Source organism: Callionymus lyra, chromosome 1 (genome assembly GCF_982586985.1).
Source record: "Callionymus lyra chromosome 1, fCalLyr1.hap1.1, whole genome shotgun sequence".
Taxonomy (NCBI): domain Eukaryota; kingdom Metazoa; phylum Chordata; class Actinopteri; order Syngnathiformes; family Callionymidae; genus Callionymus; species Callionymus lyra.
This window is the reverse complement of record NC_141818.1, coordinates 2,098,885-2,114,486: the sequence shown is the minus strand read 5'-3', so window position 1 is coordinate 2,114,486 and position 15,602 is coordinate 2,098,885. Positions and strand designations below refer to the sequence as shown.

The following is a 15,602-nucleotide window of genomic DNA, read 5'->3' as shown; positions in this document are numbered from 1 at the left end:
CCAGACAAACACTTGTAACAAGAGACCTGGGAGGAGAACTCGGCGACTAAATCGATCTCTTTAAAGTCTGTATCATCGACGACGTCTCCTCTCACCTCCATGTTTTCCTCCCGAGAGAATCTCTCCTTTTATCGGGAAGAGAAAAGCCGACTCTGTGACGTCCCGTCAGAGAGTGATGACTCAGCATCTATGCGGCGTCACAAGTGTCGTCAGATCAGCGTCTGAGGGATGATGAACGAGCTTCTCATCCATTACCACGACCTCCCAGTATATTCTACTGCTCCGGCTTATTGCAAAGTTTTTCAGCTGAACGTGGAAGTTTTCCCCGAACGCTTTTTAAATGAAACCCGAGGGTTCATGTATCACCGCGTGACGCTCCGGTGTTACAATAAAATGAAAAAGTATTTTCCAACAACATGAGCTACGTAATGGAAAAAATAAGGAAGTGGAAATATATCTGAAGCTAGACTTGATGAATCACCGCGACATAAAATATGTATTAAAGGGTCTTATTCAGCGGAGAAGTTTTCAAAATATATCACCCAAGTCAAGACAGTGTATTTCCCTGTATTTTAATAAAAAGTAAATACTGGAGCAATAAGCACAAACATACACTGTTTTTTAAGTGTAGAACTTTTGTCACTAGAGGTGTGTATTGGCAAGAATCTGTTGACACGATACAGGGGACAACTATACGATGTACTGTGATACTATGGGAACAAGTATATATTCGTAGTATTGTCAAATACTTGACTCTGGTGTTGTGATAGTGTAGTAACAAGTATACATGTGTAGTATTGTCAAATACTTGACTCTGGTGTTGTGATAGTGTAGTAACAAGTATACATGTGTAGTATTGTCAAATACTTGACTCTGGTGTTGTGATAGTGTAGTAACAAGTATATATGTGTAGTATTGTCCAGTACTGACTCTGGTGTTGTAGTATTTACAGACCACATGTCAAACATCAAACATCAGCTTTAAAAGCTGCTGTATCCTCTCGTCCTCAGTCATCTCCGGGAGATCTCGCAGCATTTTATCGTTCTCTGGCTGCGGAGGACGTAATGACTGCTGCCATCTAGTGGCTGGAAGTTGAGTTGCAACACAAAAATGAACAAACGCTGTGAATATTTAGATTATTTCGATTATTAGTTAATTGTAAATCAATTCTAAATACAATTATTTCATTTCAAACATGTTTATTGATCTGTAGACCGTAAAATAACTGGTAACAAGAAAAAAAATATATTTTTTCAAAATCATATGGATACAGTATCGTGAAAAATAAATATTGCTGTATATCGTTATTTTATTGGATGACCACCTTGGAAATGTGTGGTTCGAGGGCCATGTGTGGCCCCTCATTTGTATGTATTGGTCCCAGACGAAGTCAGAGAGACGAGGAATGTAATGAATCATTCTTGATTAAAAAGTTGTTGTTTTTTTAATTAATAGACTTGTTGTGAAAATGCATTGACTCTTAAAATTAATGTTTTCTTGTTTTTTCACCCAAAAAAATTCCACCTTCACAACTTAATCATGATTCATATTTTTATCCATTTACATTAAAAAAAAAAGTTTTTAATTTGAGAAGTCTTATTTTCTGACCTTCTGGTTTCTTGTTTAATGGCCTTTTAAAAGGTCAAAGGTCATGTTGGGGCCCCTAGGAACTGAAATGAAAAACTACAAAACCAACAAATTATGATTCCATTCAAATAAATAAATAATAAATAATAATAATAATAATATGTCTCTGATAAAGTTAAAATGTATATTTTTAATTAGTTATTAGTGTTATAGTCGTTACACACACTTGTAGAGTAGTTATGGTCGACTGTCAATCACATACTGCGGCGTCATAAAGAACTAAGAGGGCGAGAACAGTGATGGCGAGAGACGAGGGGAGGCCGGTGAGCGAGAGTGAGACGAGGGGAGGTCGGTGAGCGAGAGTGAGACGAGGGGAGGTCGGTGAGCGGGAGTGAGACGAGGGGAGGTCGGTGAGCGAGAGTGAGACGAGGGGAGGTCGGTGAGCGAGAGTGAGACGAGGGGAGGTCGGTGAGCGAGAGTGAGACGAGGGGAGGTCGGTGAGCGAGAGTGAGACGAGGGGAGGTCGGTGAGCGAGAGTGAGACGAGGGGAGGTCGGTGAGCGAGAGAGTGAGACGAGGGGAGGTCGGTGAGCGAGAGTGAGACGAGGGGAGGTCGGTGAGCGAGAGTGAGACGAGGGGAGGTCGGTGAGCGAGAGTGAGACGAGGGGAGGTCGGTGAGCGAGAGAGTGAGACGAGGGGAGGTCGGTGAGCGAGAGAGTGAGACGAGGGGAGGTCGTGAGCAGGAGTGAGACGATGGGAGGCCGGTGAGCAGGAGTGAGACGAGGGGAGGTCGGTGAGCGAGAGTGAGACGAGGGGAGGTCGGTGAGAGAGAGTGAGTCGAGGGGAGGTCGGTGAGCGAGAGTGAGACGAGGGGAGGCCGGTGAGCAGGAGAGAGACGAGGGGAGGTCGGTGAGCGAGAGTGAGACGAGGGGAGGTCGGTGAGCGAGAGAGTGAGTCGAGGGGAGGCCGGTGAGCAGGAGAGAGACGAGGGGAGGTCGGTGAGCGAGAGTGAGACGAGGGGAGGCCGGTGAGCGAGAGTGAGACGAGGGGAGGCCGGTGAGCAGGAGAGAGACGAGGGGAGGTCGGTGAGCGAGAGTGAGACGAGGGGAGGTCGGTGAGCGAGAGAGTGAGTCGAGGGGAGGTCGGTGAGCGAGAGTGAGACGAGGGGAGGTCGATGAGCGAGAGTGAGACGAGGGGAGGCCGGTGAGCGAGAGTGAGACGAGGGGAGGCCGGTGAGCGAGAGTGAGACGAGGGGAGGCCGGTGAGCAGGAGAGAGACGAGGGGAGGTCGGTGAGCGAGAGTGAGACGAGGGGAGGCCGGTGAGCGAGAGTGAGACGAGGGGAGGCCGGTGAGCGAGAGTGAGACGAGGGGAGGCCGGTGAGCAGGAGAGAGACGAGGGGAGGTCGGTGAGCGAGAGAGTGAGACGAGGGGAGGCCGGTGAGCGAGAGTGAGACGAGGGGAGGCCGGTGAGCAGGAGAGAGACGAGGGGAGGTCGGTGAGCGAGAGTGAGACGAGGGGAGGTCGGTGAGAGAGAGTGAGTCGAGGGGAGGTCGGTGAGCGAGAGTGAGACGAGGGTAGGTCGGTGAGCAGGAGAGAGACAAGGGGAGGTCGGTGAGCGAGAGAGTGAGACGAGGGGAGGTCGGTGAGCGAGAGAGAGACGAGGGGAGGTCGGTGAGCGAGAGAGTGAGACGAGGGGAGGTCGGTGAGCGAGAGTGAGACGAGGGGAGGTCGGTGAGCGAGAGAGTGAGTCGAGGGGAGGTCGGTGAGCGAGAGAGAGACGAGGGGAGGTCGGTGAGCGAGAGAGTGAGACGAGGGGAGGTCGGTGAGCGAGAGAGAGACGAGGGGAGGTCGGTGAGCGAGAGAGTGAGACGAGGGGAGGTCGGTGAGCGAGAGTGAGACGAGGGGAGGTCGGTGAGCGAGAGAGTGAGTCGAGGGGAGGTCGGTGAGCGAGAGAGAGACAAGGGGGGGTCGGTGAGCGAGAGTGAGACGAGGGGAGGTCGGTGAGCGAGAGAGTGAGTCGAGGGGAGGTCGGTGAGCGAGAGTGAGACGAGGGGAGGTCGATGAGCGAGAGTGAGACGAGGGGAGGCCGGTGAGCGAGAGTGAGACAAGGGGAGGTCGGTGAGCGAGAGTGAGACGAGGGGAGGTCGGTGAGCGAGAGAGTGAGACAAGGGGAGGTCGGTGAGCGAGAGTGAGACGAGGGGAGGCCGGTGAGCGAGAGTGAGACGAGGGGAGGTCGGTGAGCGAGAGAGTGAGTCGAGGGAAGGTCGGTGAGCGAGAGAGGGAGACGAGGGGAGGTCGGTGAGCGAGAGTGAGACGAGGGGAGGCCGGTGAGCAGGAGAGAGACGAGGGGAGGTCGGTGAGCGAGAGTGAGACGAGGGGAGGTCGGTGAGCGAGAGAGTGAGACGAGGGGAGGTCGGTGAGCGAGAGAGTGAGACGAGGGGAGGTCGGTGAGCGAGAGAGTGAGACGAGGGGAGGCCGGTGAGTGAGAGAGTGAGACGAGGGGAGGCCGGTGAGCAGGAGAGAGACGAGGGGAGGTCGGTGAGCGAGAGTGAGACGAGGGGAGGTCGGTGAGCGAGAGAGAGACGAGGGGAGGTCGGTGAGCGAGAGTGAGACGAGGGGAGGTCGGTGAGCGAGAGAGTGAGACGAGGGGAGGCCGGTGAGTGAGAGAGTGAGACGAGGGGAGGCCGGTGAGCAGGAGAGAGACGAGGGGAGGTCGGTGAGCGAGAGTGAGACGAGGGGAGGTCGGTGAGCGAGAGAGTGAGACGAGGGGAGGTCGGTGAGCGAGAGAGTGAGACGAGGGGAGGTCGGTGAGCAGGAGTGAGACGAGGGGAGGTCGGTGAGCAGGAGTGAGACGAGGGGAGGTCGGTGAGCAGGAGTGAGACGAGGGGAGGTCGGTGAGCAGGAGTGAGACGAGGGGAGGTCGGTGAGCGAGAGAGAGACGAGGGGAGGTCGGTGAGCGAGAGTGAGACGAGGGGAGGTCGGTGAGCGAGAGAGTGAGACGAGGGGAGGTCGGTGAGCGAGAGAGTGAGACGAGGGGAGGTCGGTGAGCGAGAGTGAGACGAGGGGAGGTCGGTGAGCGAGAGAGTGAGTCGAGGGGAGGTCGGTGAGCGAGAGTGAGACGAGGGGAGGTCGATGAGCGAGAGTGAGACGAGGGGAGGCCGGTGAGCGAGAGTGAGACAAGGGGAGGTCGGTGAGCGAGAGTGAGACGAGGGGAGGTCGGTGAGCGAGAGAGTGAGACGAGGGGAGGTCGGTGAGCGAGAGTGAGACGAGGGGAGGCCGGTGAGCGAGAGTGAGACGAGGGGAGGTCGGTGAGCGAGAGAGTGAGTCGAGGGAAGGTCGGTGAGCGAGAGAGGGAGACGAGGGGAGGTCGGTGAGCGAGAGTGAGACGAGGGGAGGTCGGTGAGCGAGAGAGTGAGACGAGGGGAGGTCGGTGAGCGAGAGAGTGAGACGAGGGGAGGTCGGTGAGCGAGAGAGTGAGACGAGGGGAGGTCGGTGAGCGAGAGAGTGAGACGAGGGGAGGTCGGTGAGCGAGAGAGTGAGACGAGGGGAGGCCGGTGAGTGAGAGAGTGAGACGAGGGGAGGCCGGTGAGCAGGAGAGAGACGAGGGGAGGTCGGTGAGCGAGAGTGAGACGAGGGGAGGTCGGTGAGCGAGAGAGAGACGAGGGGAGGTCGGTGAGCGAGAGTGAGACGAGGGGAGGTCGGTGAGCGAGAGAGTGAGACGAGGGGAGGCCGGTGAGTGAGAGAGTGAGACGAGGGGAGGCCGGTGAGCAGGAGAGAGACGAGGGGAGGTCGGTGAGCGAGAGTGAGACGAGGGGAGGTCGGTGAGCGAGAGAGTGAGACGAGGGGAGGTCGGTGAGCGAGAGAGTGAGACGAGGGGAGGTCGGTGAGCGAGAGAGTGAGACGAGGGGAGGCCGGTGAGTGAGAGAGTGAGACGAGGGGAGGCCGGTGAGCAGGAGAGAGACGAGGGGAGGTCGGTGAGCGAGAGAGTGAGTCGAGGGGAGGTCGGTGAGCGAGAGAGTGAGACGAGGGGAGGTCGGTGAGCGAGAGAGTGAGACGAGGGGAGGTCGGTGAGCGAGAGAGTGAGACGAGGGGAGGTCGGTGAGCAGGAGTGAGACGAGGGGAGGTCGGTGAGCAGGAGTGAGACGAGGGGAGGTCGGTGAGCAGGAGTGAGACGAGGGGAGGTCGGTGAGCAGGAGTGAGACGAGGGGAGGTCGGTGAGCGAGAGAGAGACGAGGGGAGGTCGGTGAGCGAGAGTGAGACGAGGGGAGGTCGGTGAGCGAGAGAGTGAGACGAGGGGAGGTCGGTGAGCGAGAGAGTGAGACGAGGGGAGGTCGGTGAGCGAGAGTGAGACGAGGGGAGGTCGGTGAGCGAGAGAGTGAGTCGAGGGGAGGTCGGTGAGCGAGAGTGAGACGAGGGGAGGTCGATGAGCGAGAGTGAGACGAGGGGAGGCCGGTGAGCGAGAGTGAGACAAGGGGAGGTCGGTGAGCGAGAGTGAGACGAGGGGAGGTCGGTGAGCGAGAGAGTGAGACGAGGGGAGGTCGGTGAGCGAGAGTGAGATGAGGGGAGGCCGGTGAGCGAGAGTGAGACGAGGGGAGGTCGGTGAGCGAGAGAGTGAGTCGAGGGAAGGTCGGTGAGCAAGAGAGGGAGACGAGGGGAGGTTGGTGAGCGAGAGTGAGACGAGGGGAGGCCGGTGAGCAGGAGAGAGACGAGGGGAGGTCGGTGAGCGAGAGTGAGACGAGGGGAGGTCGGTGAGCGAGAGAGTGAGACGAGGGGAGGTCGGTGAGCGAGAGAGTGAGACGAGGGGAGGTCGGTGAGCGAGAGAGTGAGACGAGGGGAGGCCGGTGAGTGAGAGAGTGAGACGAGGGGAGGCCGGTGAGCAGGAGAGAGACGAGGGGAGGTCGGTGAGCGAGAGTGAGACGAGGGGAGGTCGGTGAGCGAGAGAGAGACGAGGGGAGGTCGGTGAGCGAGAGTGAGACGAGGGGAGGTCGGTGAGCGAGAGAGTGAGACGAGGGGAGGCCGGTGAGTGAGAGAGTGAGACGAGGGGAGGCCGGTGAGCAGGAGAGAGACGAGGGGAGGTCGGTGAGCGAGAGTGAGACGAGGGGAGGTCGGTGAGCGAGAGAGTGAGACGAGGGGAGGTCGGTGAGCGAGAGAGTGAGACGAGGGGAGGTCGGTGAGCGAGAGAGTGAGACGAGGGGAGGTCGGTGAGCAGGAGTGAGACGAGGGGAGGTCGGTGAGCAGGAGTGAGACGAGGGGAGGTCGGTGAGCAGGAGTGAGACGAGGGGAGGTCGGTGAGCAGGAGTGAGACGAGGGGAGGCCGGTGAGCAGGAGAGAGACGAGGGGAGGTCGGTGAGCGAGAGTGAGACGAGGGGAGGTCGGTGAGCGAGAGAGTGAGACGAGGGGAGGTCGGTGAGCGAGAGAGTGAGACTAGGGGAGGTCGGTGAGCGAGAGAGTGAGACGAGGGGAGGCCGGTGAGTGAGAGAGTGAGACGAGGGGAGGCCGGTGAGCAGGAGAGAGACGAGGGGAGGTCGGTGAGCGAGAGTGAGACGAGGGGAGGTCGGTGAGCGAGAGAGAGACGAGGGGAGGTCGGTGAGCGAGAGAGAGACGAGGGGAGGTCGGTGAGCGAGAGAGTGAGACGAGGGGAGGTCGGTGAGCGAGAGTGAGACGAGGGGAGGTCGGTGAGCGAGAGAGAGACGAGGGGAGGTCGGTGAGCGAGAGAGTGAGACGAGGGGAGGTCGGTGAGCGAGAGTGAGACGAGGGGAGGTCGGTGAGCGAGAGAGTGAGACGAGGGGAGGTCGGTGAGCGAGAGAGTGAGACGAGGGGAGGTCGGTGAGCAGGAGTGAGACGAGGGGAGGTCGGTGAGTGAGAGAGTGAGTCGAGGCGGTAAACGAGCAGCGTAAATGGAAGTCGAGCTGATTTACGGAAGAAAGTCGTTCCTCTGGTGTTGACGGCACTACTCTCCTGCGCCCCCATACGTCACAGGCGCCCCTTTATGGACTGTTTCCCGGCGAGATTGGAAGTGTTGCGGTCGGGATGAGTTCTCGCCGCGATAAATCAGAAGCAGGTCCTCGACGGAGATCATCGTGAGAAAGTCCCGGCTGTTAATACCAAGACTCGGGACGACGGGGTTTTAACTTTTTTTTTCCCCCCAGACTTCTTCAGGAAGCATTTTGTTTTCCCGGGGCGTAAATAAGGTCGTCACTCACCCCGAGGTCCGTCAGCGTCCTGACGGCGCCGCACACGACCTCCTGCGAGCAGCTCTCTGTGAGGGACGACACCAGAGCCTCGTCAGTCACAGCAACAGGCAGGAAGTCAATATTTAAAAAAAAGAAAAGTGGGCGTCACAGAATCAAGCTGTTACAAAAAGAAATGATGGGATTTTCATCCCAGAGAAGGTGAGCGTTTGGTCAGTGAGTCACGACCAGAGTTTAGTTTTCAACATTCAAAGTTAGAAGATCATAAGAAACTATTATATTGAAAAGTTTTTGCCGTTTCTCATCAGACAGACGTCATTAAACTGCAGGAACATGAAGAAAAACACAAGAAAAAATGGACATAATCTTAGGAAATAATGTGGATTAACAACTTGTTTAACCAAAGTTTGATTTTTAACACTTTAATAATAATAATAGTATTAAATCAGAGTTAAAATCACGACAGTTTTCATAAGAAGATCCAGTTATGATTTAATTTATTATGAGAAAAAAAAAAGTTTATTCAGTTTATTCGAGGATAAATATCAACACCTTGAATATCCAGGTGTGTTTGTGGCTGCAGAGTTGATAAAAACATGGTACAGAGTTCACATTACTAGAGGATTTTAACACTAAAATACTGTTGATATTAAAAACACATTTTTTAATAATAAAGTTAAGAACCTTAAAACTTGGGATTAATTTACAGCACATTTTCACTCCTGGAATTTTATCAGTTTTCTGCTGTTCTTACCATTATTCAAATCACTTTCTGTCTGACTTCCTAAAAAAAACAACTTTTTTCCCATCTCACTCCCTCCCAGTGAACTCATCATTGCAGCTGTGTGCATTCAGCAGCGCAAACATCAAAGGAAAGTACTCGAAAGTACTCGTTTTCTACTTTGAGAAGCTAGTTTCGACGACAGATATCGTTAAGGTTGAGTTGTGTTACTCTTGATGCTCGTGCAGGTGAATCTACTCTGTGTTTTTGCACAAGAGTTCAACTCAAGCGTCTCAACCAATGATCCTCTGCTTCCTGTTGAGTCTTTGTTTTGTAACTAAGAATGAACCACATCAGGTCCAGGGGCCTCAGGTACTAAAGGGGTCCATGTGATCCATGTCAGAAATGTCTTAAACGAACGAATATAACTGTTAATCCAGTTTATATTTGTTTTTTTTCATTGTTTTTTTTCTGATTGCGGATAGAAACATCAAATTTAAATATGATTTAAATATGTAAATGAGGGCGTGGAAAGGGACAAACAAGTCTGTGATTAATTCCACATTGATTTGGACGTAGAAAGGAAAAGTCCTTGTAACCATTTTTAGTAGAAAATCCACTTTTGTACACGAGACACCCGTTCTTGAAGAAAGTAGATGTTCTCACCATAATGTCGTTCCTCCTCAGCAGCTTTCTCGCTCACTCGACGCTGAACCTGCACCACAAACTCCTTCTCTGAGGAGAGAAGACGTCACGTCAGTCGCGAGGCTTCCCTGGAGCAGGTGAGGACTGAGGTGTGATCAGGTCAAAGGTGACGTAGACACTCGTGAAGGATCCATGGAGGTGTGAGCTCAGGTCACTTAGAGACTTGAGAAGGATCCATGGAGGTGTGAGCTCAGGTCACTTAGAGACTTGAGAAGGATCCATGGAGGTGTGAGTTCAGGTCACTTAGAGACTTGAGAAGGATCCATGGAGGTGTGAGTTCAGGTCACTTAGAGACTTGAGAAGGATCCATGGAGGTGTGAGTTCAGGTCACTTAGAGACTTGAGAAGGATCCATGGAGGTGTGAGTTCAGGTCACTTAGAGACTTGAGAAGGATCCGTGGAGGTGTGAGTTCAGGTCACTTAGAGACTTGAGAAGGATCCGTGGAGGTGTGAGTTCAGGTCACTTAGAGACTTGAGAAGGATCCATGGAGGTGTGAGCTCAGGTCACTTAGAGACTTGAGAAGGATCCATGGAGGTGTGAGTTCAGGTCACTTAGAGACTTGAGAAGCATCCATGGAGGTGTGAGTTCAGGTCACTTAGAGACTTGAGAAGGATCCATGGAGGTGTGAGCTCAGGTCACTTAGAGACTTGAGAAGGATCCATGGAGGTGTGAGTTCAGGTCACTTAGAGACTTGAGAATGATCCATGGAGGTGTGAATTCAGGTCACTTAGAGACTTGAGAAGGATCCATGGAGGTGTGAGTTCAGGTCACTTAGAGACTTGAGAAGGATCCATGGAGGTGTGAGTTCAGGTCACTTAGAGACTTGAGAAGGATCCATGGAGGTGTGAGTTCAGGTCACTTAGAGACTTGAGAAGGATCCATGGAGGTGTGAGTTCAGGTCACTCAACATCAAAAGACGTTTCTTGTTTTCAAAATTAATTGGTTTTCTTTGATCCTTCACTGAAGTTTGAACGAGAGAATCTCCCTCAGAGAAGTCAGACATGCTTGAATTAACCCTGAAAACAACATTATTAGGACATTTTATTAACTATTCAACTTCACCCTTAAGAGCCTCATTAAGATCAACTGAACGTCCTTCGAACAAATGTCTTATTACTGGAGACGATGACTTTGAAAACATCTGAGTCTGGTTTTTAAACAGGAAGTGTCTTAATTGTCGTCTGAACTGGTCCAGAGAAAGATTGTGTAATAGATCAATAACAGCTGATCGTAGACTCACAGGTCACTTTAATCTATAGGGTCTCGTTGAAAAGGTCAAACTGGACACACCGGGGTCAAAAGAGCATTAAAAGAGATGCAACTTCAGATGCAAATTCTCTTCAGTGCAGATTATCATCATTAGGTGTCGTTTTCTCATTCAATACAGAGACTTTAAATACACACTTAAATACATTATTAATAAAAACTAAATATATGTAATTAAATCAACACGTTTTACTGGCTTTTACAACAAACAAACGAGCAAATACCCTCTAATCAAATGTAAGCAAGTAATTTTTATTTGTATAGCGCTAAAATGTAAAAATGCTTTTTTAAGTTTTATTTTTTTACTTTAAATTTAGTTTCAAAGCCAAAATGATTCCAAACATCAGTTTTAACAGCGGCTGGACTCTGGTGTTTCTCTTTCTTTTGGCCACTCATTGCGGTTTTGTTGTCACTTTTACACAGGAGTAAAATGACTAATGTTGCCATCTAGTGGCCGGAGGTTTAATTGCACCACACAAAGGAATAAACTCTGTGAATATTTGAGTTAAATGTAAAAATAGAACATCGAATGATTGTGATTTATACACACACTATTGAAATATAAACCATAAGATAACTTTGAATTAAAATAAAATGTTATTACAAAGATAAAAATAATAATAATAATAATAGTTTAAGAAAATCGATACATTGCTATTGAATATTATTACAGTATCAGGAATACAATGATCGCGATATATCATAATATCGATATTTTCTTACACCCCCCCATTAGACGCTCTTTAAAATACTGGCCCGGGGGCCGTTTGCAGCACTTGGGCGGATTAAGTGCGGCCCTTCAATCACCATCATGAACTGTATTATTCAGTCAGGAATTTCAAATAAATGTTTTAATTTTAAAAACAATACTGTTTAAATGTCATAAATGTCCTTTTTTGACAAGACTCACCATGTTAAATGAAAACACCAAAAGGTCAACCTGCTCCATGATAATTCCTAAAAAATAATGATTTTTCAGTCTGTTCTGTCAAGAAGTTCTTATTCTGTGTATCCAGATATAAATGCTGCGATATAACCTTTAGTGTGATGTCACTGATAACAAGCCCCCCCCCCCAAAAGTGACTCTTTACTGTCAAAAACGAATCTGGAAACAAAAGGACAAACTAATCGAGAATGAAACGTAGAAGGTATTATTCTGGAAAACCTGCTGCAGATGAAGAAGAACTTTAAGAGCGTCAGTTGCAGAAACGATGCTCGTGGCTCTCACCTGGTAAAGTTGTGAGGAGGTTCTCCAGAGCATCGGTGGTCCAGCACAGAGCCCTCAGAGGTCCGGCCAGCATGCTGCAGAGGAAGAAGAGCATCTCGGGACACTGTCTGGGACGACTTATCTAGAGAAGGAGACAGAAGAAGATCCGTCAGACCCGACGGCTGCAGGAACGAAGATGACAAGAGAGTTCAGAACTGAGTGTTTTCTGCTCGAGTGGTGCGAGAGAGTCGTGGCTGTCAAGACACCAGGAATACTTGTGCTGGAAAAACAGACGAGGAGTAATGTCACTTCATTAGATTCCTGTCTATCGCTCCGGCTCACAGAAGAACATCTCAACAGATGATTGCTCGTGATGAAGTTGTTGCTTCTGAACACCTCATGTGGTTCATATCCTGGATTTCTCTTTGCTCTCAGTCCAGAGTGAGACATCAAAGGAGTGAAATATATATCAGTCAGTTAGAGTCTCGCACTTTCTTTTTCAAACTCTTTGAGATTTAACCTGTTTTACTTCCTGTGTGAATTCTTTATTGACCTGATGATGAAGATGATGATGATGATGATGATGAGCTCAGAACGATCTTAACTACTGAACGTCAGAGAAACACTACATGTTAAAATATGCATCAAGTAGATCAAAAACATGAGAGTTTTGCCCAATTTTTTGAAAAGGATGATTTTTTACGAATACAGCCAAGATTCAAAATGTATTTAAAGAAAAAGTCATCCTCGGTCTCAAACCCGCAACCTTAAGATGATCAAAGGTGTGTCTTCACGAGCTCAGCTGTACTCTAGACAGCGAGGGGGCGGAGCTTCAGACTGACCTTCACAGTATGACATTATTTCTTATGAAATCCTTCAGAAAACACAAGTTAAACCTGAGATGTAATGTTAGTTTTTTGAACAAAGTTGACACGTTGTCTTGACGATACACAAATGAACACAGCGGTGCTTCGATGTTGTCACATGATCGTCTGTGTGTCGCATGATTGGCTGAGAGTTGACTTTGCTCGGTTACTCGGCTCCATTATAACAACATTTTTCATATTAAACTTAAAGAGCTTCACAAATATTGAACTCAGAAAATGGATTTTTGAATTTATTTAAAAGATCTAAATCTATTTGTAAAATTAATCAACTTTGAAATTATATTGGAATGAATGCATTTAGCTACTTAAAAAAACATTACAATATATAAATTATGAAATTCAATCTTTCAAACAAATCATTAAATTGTACAGAGGTGCAAAAAAACTCAGCAAAAGGTGGCCCTGCCAAGAAATGTTTTGTGGCCCTGCTGGATGGTGGTTTTGAAATCAAAGTAGATGATATTGTGACCTATAAATATTTATCTTTTTTTAAGATAAGATAAGCAACAGAGATTATGAGCGTCAAAAATTTCATAGAGACTTCCTATGACAGTAAAACTGGTAGATGGAGCCGCAAAAAACTAACAGAGAATTTCACACTCATTCTTTCCGGTTGAAGTTTATTAAACGCACATTTATTTCGGTGACAACCTTGAGCGTGAACTTCGACCTTGACAGCTTAAAATATTTTGACCCTATGACCTCCTGCAGTAACAGCTCAACCAAACCACTGCCATCTACTGTCCCACTGAGCTCATTGCAGTATTTCAAATGCTAAAAAGGAACAGAATTGACATTTTCAGCGCAATAATACAGAGAAAATAAAAAAATAACCATAATGTGAATGGAGCTGCTTGGGGGAGGTCTGCTTTTAATAATTTTACTAGACATTTCTCTCCTAATCAAGGATGAGAAATAGAAAACTATCTACACATCATGTTACATAATTCATATTTAATTTATTTCTTTTTTATTTCTAAACAAAACTGCTTCTTGTGACTCTCCTGCTTTGTTTTTTCTCTCACCATGAATACTGAAGGAACATTTACACTCCGGGTTATTTGCCGCAGACATAAGAAAAGGTAGTGAACATGTTTTTTTTACAGTCCAACAGTGTGTGACGGAACATAACGTGGTAGTACATATATAAAGGCCATATTTCAGCCCAGTTTATAGTTGAATCAAAATTGGTACAGTAAAATTGTATTGCTCAATTTCCTCACACTCATTACACACCAACCTGGACGACTTCTGCGACAGGAAGATGGAAAAAAAAAAACTCTTCATAGATGATGAGTTCGGTGAGACATCCATCTCACGGCAAACATCTGAACAACAGAGCGTGATGTTCATATTCATTTGTACAGGTTCGGTCAACAGTCTGTCGGCGAGCAATGAAATTAATTGCTCACAATTCAACGCTGGTTTAAAGGCCATAAAGCCCATGTGTAGCTCTTTACTGCCGCAATAAAGACTCTGAGCTAAAAGTGGGCGAATCATCACCATAAAACATTATCGCGGCGACGACGCAGATGCTTGCGTCTGCTCCGGGGTGGACGAAGATTCCAGACACATTGGAAGTGACGAGACGTTCTTGCGGTTGCGTCACCACCAGTCAAAAGAAACACAACTCTGTGCCGAGGGCATCAACGCATCTGAGCCAAATTAAGGATTTGTTCTTTGATATCATTCGCCGCCTTTCACTGGAGCTACGTGGACGTGAAGGGTTTACCGACGAGGAGCGATGCCACGGCGTCTGAGATGTTTCTGAGTTGCATCACTCACTTACGGTTTTGTGTTAACCATGTTTATGTAAGCAAGGGTGTCGTGACGCAACGACCCGGAGCTGATTCCACTCAATGATGGAGACTTCAGACTGAAAAATAACTCTTTTTCGGAGCCCGCTGCTAGAAATCTCTCCCAGCATCTTGAGGTCAGAGGGCACTTTGAGAGGTCAGCAGTCCAAACTAGATCCGTCACAAAGTCAGATTTTCACCTTAATATTATTGTTGGAAAATAAAACCAATCACATGAAACAAGGTAGTTTTGAAGTATTATTATGTCACAATCATTCAATCATTCTTCTTAGATAATGGAGTCGATCCTATTCAATAAGTATCACTAAACAGGGAAAACGATACGATATATTGTGATACTGTAGTAACAATTATATAAGTGTAGTATTGTTGAGTACTTGACTCTGGTGTTGTAGTATTTACAGACCACATGACTATTGACGAAGTCGTAACTACTTTCATTTGTTTTTAAAGCAAAATATGTCCAAACATCAGCTTTAAAATCTGCAGGAGTCACTGTATCCTCTCGTCCACAGTCATCGTCGCGTGACTTCATTGTTTCTTTAGCTGCGGAGGACGTACTGACTGCTGCCATCTGGCTGGAAGTATAATCACAAAAATAAACAAATGCTCTAAATATTTGCATGTTAATTTGATTTTAAATCAAATTATTTTACTTTAACAACATTTATTGAGCTGTAAACTATAAAAGAACTATGCTATGAAATAAATGTGTGTTCGTCGTATTTTAATACAGTGTCGTGTAAAGAAATATCTCAATATATCGCTAAAATATCAATATTTTATTACAACACCCTGAATACGTAACGAGTCTGTCCTAGTGCACAAAAAGACACACAACCATTCACAAACGCACACCTGTGGAGAATTTAGTGTTCCTAAATTGATCTCTGTATGTTTTGGAACTGTGAGAGGAAACTGGAGTACACAGAGTAAACACACAAAAACACGAGAACATACAACCTCTAGCTGGAAAGAACCAACAACCTTCTTCCTGAGAAGAAAACGACTTTCCAATTGTCTCTCAAGTATTGAACACTAGAAATGTCGTATAGTTGAGGTGGAATTATAACTTTATAATGAATCCAAATCATTTGTAGACCGTCTTTCCACCTTTAGCCGACATGTCAGCACGACATCTTTTTCTAACTTGGTTTAGTAAAACCTGTTTCTATTGTTCAGAGGTAAGGATGGAGGGTCTTAATGTCATCGGACCTGAGAG

The 15,602-nt window shown here is 48.2% G+C and overlaps 1 protein-coding gene across 1 annotated transcript in view; it reads right to left on the bottom strand.

Moving 5' to 3' along the window:
• The window catches only part of gpat2 (glycerol-3-phosphate acyltransferase 2, mitochondrial), a 144,429-nt gene that overhangs the window by 4,663 nt on the left and 124,164 nt on the right, over positions 1 to 15,602 (bottom strand). Inside the window, exons 21-23 of the mRNA XM_087787725.1 lie at positions 11,698 to 11,818; positions 9,165 to 9,233; positions 7,790 to 7,845 (exon numbers count right to left, since the gene is read on the bottom strand). Of these exons, the coding sequence (XP_087643851.1) occupies positions 7,790 to 7,845; positions 9,165 to 9,233; positions 11,698 to 11,818 (246 nt within the window). The remainder of the gene's footprint in view (positions 1 to 7,789; positions 7,846 to 9,164; positions 9,234 to 11,697; positions 11,819 to 15,602) is intronic.